General features: G+C 48.8%; 1 protein-coding gene across 1 annotated transcript in view; it reads left to right on the forward strand.

Moving 5' to 3' along the window:
• LOC112074760 (integrin alpha-9-like) overlaps nucleotides 1-3967 on the forward strand; it is a 59698-nt gene extending 55731 nt beyond the window's left edge. The window contains exon 9 of the mRNA XM_070440661.1: nucleotides 3875-3967. Coding sequence (XP_070296762.1) covers nucleotides 3875-3967 — 93 coding nt within the window. The remainder of the gene's footprint in view (nucleotides 1-3874) is intronic.
• Nucleotides 3968-6784: the final 2817 nt, after the last annotated feature.

Genomic DNA, 6784 nt, shown 5'->3' on the forward strand with positions numbered 1-6784 from the left:
TGATAATCAATTGTTATGAAGCTCTATATCGTGTAAACAACCATCATAAATGTTCAGTCCTATCTTTAGCCAAAGCCATCTACTCCAGGAGTAAATTCTAAAGAAGGGCTTTCACCATATACATTCTTAATCTCGCTACTTCCCCCTGTATACACTCTTGAACATTACACTCTCAATATTCAGCGCTGCAGACATCGCTCTGACTTTGTACACAAAGCATCTCTCGCTAGCCCAGCGAGCTTAAAATAGATACCTAGCAGATGTCTTGCTCTGATCGACTCATCAACCCTCCTTGAAGATCCGACCTTACCCAATACTATCCTCATTCGATCTTGATATGTGCATGCCTGACTGTTCTTTACCATATACCATCTCCAGCTACCTCAATTGGTTCATAATAGGAGCATCCTTGTCTTTTATACCCACTGTCTCCGATCTCTAGTTGTGTGCTTATCATAGAGGCAGAAACACTTATACCCACATACCCATAACTCGCTTTCATTGTGGTTACTTTAATAGGATGTAGCTTTTATATCTAACGGCCACGTCTCCTTCTCCTCATTTGGTTTGTTAGGAGCAGTTTTGATCCAATTATATCTTCCACGATACCCAACACCATCCTCTTACTAAGATTGCTAATAAGGTTTGGATGGCAAATAGTCATACTCTAACGTCCCATCTACCTCAGTTGGTGATAGGAGCAATTTAGACTAAGTTTCTACCTCACCCCGTCTCCAACATTCTCGCTCTATGGTTGATGTAATTAGGTAAGACTATTACCAGCACTATTCACCATCACTTCCATTGGTATATATAGCATCATGTCATTTACACCACGCCCCATCTCCTCAGTAGTTATGAATAGGAGCATTATATCCCACGTCGCCATCACACATACATTCGTTACTAACATAGTAATAGGAAGCAAAGCCTATACCCACGTCATTTCATATGCATTGGCTTAATATTAAGGAGCAGACACCCACCATTCCCAATCTCCTGCATTTGGTTATAATTAGCAGCACCCTATACCCATCGCCCATTGTCTCTACTCATATAGTTATCCAATAGCAGGACACTATACCCACTCCCACATTCCCTCTTTACATTGGTTATCTTAATACGAAAACATAACATAAGCCCACTTCCATCTCACTCAGACTTGGTTATGAGAGCATATCCCCAAACGTGTAGGCCCCCCATCTTCCTGGCCATTGGAACATTTCATCCAGCAAGTAATACCCACCGTCCATTACCTGCATTAAGGTTGCTATCAGGGCAGCAGTGTTCAGCTCCACCGTCCCCAATCCATCGCTCATTGCTTATAGGAAGCGACCATGTCATACCCACGTCCCATCTCCTCATGTGGTTTATAGGAGCATATACCGCACGTCCCCTTCCTCATTGTTAAGTACTAGCCGCCAGCATAATTACCCACGTCCCATCTCCTATCCAATTGCCGTTGTTATAAGAGCTGCATATCCCACGTCCCCGACTAGCCACTTTGCCCTGCTATAAGCATATCACCACGATCCCAACTCCGCTCATTCTGATATTATAAGTAAGCATATAAAACTAACCCACAGGGGCCGTGGGCCGTCGAATTGAAAAGATGAAGCGCGTAGATCCAGCAAACTCCATCCAGTAATAAGTAAAAGTTCCAAGCGCCTACCACCTCACACACGCAAATAACAAGATAACGAACGAGAGCAAACGCAAAACCATGCCTGCATGGCAAAAACACTAAGACCTTCCCTCCACATCTGCCCACAACCAACTAGAAAGCCACCCCAACCCCACCTAGTAACACACTTCCAGTACAACAGCGATCTTTCCTCCTCCATTTTATCCCCAACTTGCCCTCACTCTCTCTCCCCTTCCCTCCATACCATCCCTCTCCCCTTCACCCTGCCCATCTCTCCCCTTTCCTCTCCATCTCTCTCCACACACATCTCCCTCCCTCTCATCTCCCAAGCCTATTCCACATTCCCCACCGCTGCCAGCATGGACTCTCGTCCAGCTTCCCTCTCTCTCTTCCCCACTCCCGTCCTCTCTCCTCTTCTCTCCTCTCTCTCCCCTTCCCTCCTCTCTTCCTCCACCTCTCCTCTCTCTCCTCTTCTCTCCTCTCCTCTCTCTCCTCCTTCAACATTCCTCTCTTCCCCCACTCTCTCCCCTCCCTCCTCTCTCTCCTCTTCCCCCTTCCCTCCTCTCTCCCCAATCCCTCCTCTCTCTCCTCTTCTCTCCTTCTCTCCTCCTCACACCCCTCCTCTCTCTCTCCTTCACTCCTCCTCTTCCCTCCCCTCTCTCTCCCCTCCTCTCCTCTCTCCTCTTCCCCTCCCTCTCTCCCTTCCTCCTCTCTCTCCTCTTCCCTCCCTCTCTCCCCTTCCTCCCTCTCTTCCCCCCTCCTCTTCCCTCCCTCTCTCCCCTTCCCTCCCTCCCTCCTTCTTCCCCTCCTCCTCTCTCTCCCTTCCCTCCTCTCTCTCTCTCCCTCTCCTCTCTCTCCCCTTCCCTCCTCTCTCTCTCTCCTTCCCTTCTCCTCCTCTCCCTTCCCTCCTCTCTCTCCCCTCCTCCTCTCTCTCTCCCCCTTCCCTCCCTCTCTCTCTCTCCTTCCCTCCTCTCTCTCTCCCTTCCCTCCTCTCTCTCTCTCCCCTTTCCCTCCTCTCTCTCCCCTTCCCTCCTCTCTCTCCTCTCCCCTTCCTCCTCTCTCTCCCCTTTCCACCTCCCTCTCCCTTTCCTGTAAGTGATCCCCTCATGGCTGATGAGCCAAGATGTCTCTGACCAACGTGTTGTTAGATGGAGAGCTATGAAACAGAGCAGGGACAGACACACACAGATAGAGACATCACTCACCACTGATGATAAGAGACAGAAAATAGAACTAGTTAGCTCCTCTAGGGAACACAATATCTAGCTCTACCGTGAACACCACGGACGTTTCCTTACAGAGAACATAGAGATGACTAGTTATAACATGGAGAGACTGCTACAATACTGTATTACAACTACAATCCAATACTGATTTACTGGGATCAGTATTGATCTGAAGTCTATGAAGGTGGTAAAACAACACCATGAAGAGAGAGAAGGATGACTGACTGGCATTGTCCCTCTGACTGACTGGTACTGTCCCTCTGACTGACTGGTATTACTATATTACTAGTAGTATTGCTCTACCACAATTACTATATTAATATTCTACTAGTAGTATTACTCTACAACTCTGATTATAGTACTACTCTACTATTAGTATTACTCTACCACTCTGAATATATTACTACTCTACTAGTAGCTGTTGTCCTGTTTCCTCTCTCCTCATGTAAAAGACCAGCTAGCTACAGTACTTACCCTGCCTAATGTTAGCTGTTGTCCTATTTCCTCTCTGTCCTCGTGTAAAAGACCAGCTAGCTACAGTACTTACCCTGCCTAATGTTAGCTGTTGTCCTGTTTCCTCTGTGTCCTCGTGTAAAAGACCAGCTAGCTACAGTACTTACCCTGTCTAATGTTAGCTGTTGTCCTGTTTCCTCCCTGTCCTCGTGTAAAAGACCAGCTAGCTACAGTACTTACCCTGTCTAATGTTAGCTGTTGTCCTGTTTCCTCTCTGCCAGAGCCCTTTCCATTCCTGTACAATACCCCTCCTCTTTTTCCTCTCCTTTCACAATGCCTCTTCTCTCCCCGTCACATTCCTCTCCTGCCCCTGCCTCTCTCCAAGCTGTGATGTCATGGGCGCGGCAGGCAAAGAGGTGGAGGGTCTGGCTTAAAAAGGGAGTGTTCCCTCTCTCCCCTCTCCTCCCTCTCTCTTCCCTCTCCCCTCTCCTCCCTCTCTCTTCCCTCTCTCCCCTCTCCTCTTCTCCCCCTCTCCCCCCTCTATCTCCAGAAGACAGAGCCCCCTTCACAGATAAAGATCCTCTCTGTGAGGGCCCTTGAACAGCCCTCCATACCCTACCCCCCTCTCTGTGAGGGCCCTTGAACAGCCCTCCATACCCACCCCCCTCTCTGTGAGGGCCCTTGAACAGGCCTCCACACCCTAACCCCCCTCTCTGTGAGGGCCCTTGAACAGGCCTCCACACCCTAACCCCCTCTCTGTGAGGGCCCTTGAACAGGCCTCCATACCCTAACCCCCTCTCTGTGAGGGCCCTTGAACAGGCCTCCACACCCTAACCCCCCTCTCGTTGAGGGCCCTTGAACAGGCCTCCATACCCTAACCCCCCTCTCTGTGAAGCCCTTGAACAGGCCTCCACACCCTAACCCCCCTCTCTGTGAGGGCCCTTGAACAGGCCTCCACACCCTAACCCCCCTCTCTGTGAGGGCCCTTGAACAGGCCTCCACACCCTAACCCCCCTCTCTGTGAGGGCCCTTGAACAGCCTCCACACCCAACCTCCCTCTCTGTGAGGCCCTTGAACAGGCCTCACACCCTAACCCCCTCTCTGTGAGGGCCCTTGAACAGGCCTCCACACCCTAACCCCCTCTCTGTGAGGCCTTGAACAGGCCTCCATACCTAACCCCCCTCTCTGTGAGGCCCTTGAACAGGCCTCCATACCCAACCCCCCTCTCGTGAGGGCCCTTGAACAGGCTCCACACCCTAACCCCCCTCTCTGTGAGGGCCCTTGAACAGCCTCCACACCCAACCCCCTCTCTGTGAGGGCCCTTGAACAGCCCTCCACACCCTAACCCCCCTCTCTGTGAGGGGCCTTGAACAGGCCTCCACACCCTAACCCCCCTCTCTGTAGGGCCCTTGAACAGGCCTCCACACCCTAACCCCCCCCCAATGAGGAGATGGGACGTGGGTATATGCTCCTATAAACCAATGAGGAGATGGGACGTGGGTATATGCTCCTATAAACCAATGAGGAGATGGGAGAGGCCGGACTTGCAGGGGGTTGAGCATCACAAACTGAACCAAGTACTATTTTAGCGCCTGGCTACGCAGATGCTTGTTGACAAGCGAGCAGTTCAGCTGAAATTATTGAATAACAATGTACAAGGGGAAGATAAAGTATGTGAACCCTTTAGAATTACCTGGATTTCTGAATAAATTGGTCATAAAATTTGATCTGATCTTCATCTTAGTCACAACAGACAAACACAGTGTGCTTAAACTAATAACACACAAATTAGTATTTTTCTTGTCTATATTGAATATATCGTTTAACATTCACAGTGTAGGTTGGAAAAAGCATGTGAACCCCAAGGCTAATGACTTCTCCAAAAGCTAATTGGAGTCAGGAGTCAGCTAACCTGGAGTCCAATCAATGAGACGAGATTGGAGATGTTAGTTAGAGCTGCCCTGCCCTTTAAAAAACAAAATGTGAGTTTGCTATTCACAAGAAGCATTGCCTGATGTGAACCATGCCTCGAACAAAAGAGATCTCAGAAGACCTAAGATTAAGAATTGTTGACTTGCATAAAGCTGGAAAGGGTTACAAAAGTATCTCTAAAAGCCTTGATGTTCATCAGTCCACGGTAAGACACATTGTCTATAAATGGAGAAAGTTCATCACTGTTGCTACTCTCCCTAGGAGTGGCCGTCCTGCAAAGATGACTGCAAGAGCACAGCACAGAATGCTCAATGAGGTTAAGAAGAATCCTAGAGTGTCAGCTAAAGACTTACAGAAATCTCTGGAACATGCTAACATCTCTGTTGACGAGTCTACGATACGTAAAACACTAAACAAGAATGTTCTTCATGGGAGGACACCACGGAAGAAGCCACTGCTGTCCAAAAAACAATTTATTTCGCAAAAGTGCACCTGGATGTTCCACAGTGCTACTGACAATATTCTGTGGACAGATGAAACTACAGTTGAGTTGTTTGGAAGGAACACACAACACTATGTGTGGAGAAAAAAGGCACAGCACACCAACATCAAAACCTCATCCCAACTGTAAAGTATGGTGGAGGGAGTATCATGGTTTGGGGCTGCTTTGCTGCCTCAGGGCCTGGACAGCTTGCTATCATCGACGGAAAAATGAATTCCCAAGTTTATCAATACTTTTTGCAGCAGAATGTAAGGCTATCTGTCTGCCAATTGAAGCTCAACAGAAGTTGGGTGATGCAACAGGACAACGACCCAAAACACCAAAGTAAATCAACAGCAGAATGGCTTCAACAGAAGAAAATACGCCTTCTGGAGTTTCCCAGTCAGTCCTGACCTCAACCCGATTGAGATGCTGTGGCATGACCTCGAGAGAGCAGTTCACACCAGACATCCTAAGAATATTGCTGAACAGAAACAGTTTTGTAAAGAGGAATGGTCCAAAATTCCTCCTGACCGATGGGCAGGTCTGATCCACAACTACAGAAAACGTTTGGTTGAGGTTATTGTGCCAAAAGATGCTATTGGTTATTGTGCCAGTTATTAAATCCAAGGGTTCACATACTTTTCCCACCCTGCACTGTGAATGTTTACACGGTGTGTTCAATAAATTAGAGGTCTGATGTCGAGGTCCAAAGTAAAGGTCCAATATCTGCAGCACATATCTATTCTCATTTTGGAACGTCCGGCTGATGGATGCTACGGTGAAGCGGCTCAGATTGGGCTGCACTCTCTGCCCAGCCTCTCTCAAGGTCAAACCATGGTCGACCACATGGTCTGCCCAGCCTCTCTCAAGGTCAAACCATGGTCGACCACATGGTCTGCCCTCCCACCCTCTCTCAAGGTCAAACCTGGTCGACCACATGGTCCTGCCCAGCCTCTCCATAAGGTCAAACCATGGTCGACCCACATGGTCTGCCCAGCCTCTCTCCAAGGTCAACCATGGGTCGGACCACATGGTCTGCCAAGC

The sequence above is a fragment of the Salvelinus sp. IW2-2015 genome, unplaced genomic scaffold, assembly GCF_002910315.2.
Source record: "Salvelinus sp. IW2-2015 unplaced genomic scaffold, ASM291031v2 Un_scaffold2803, whole genome shotgun sequence".
Taxonomy (NCBI): domain Eukaryota; kingdom Metazoa; phylum Chordata; class Actinopteri; order Salmoniformes; family Salmonidae; genus Salvelinus; species Salvelinus sp. IW2-2015.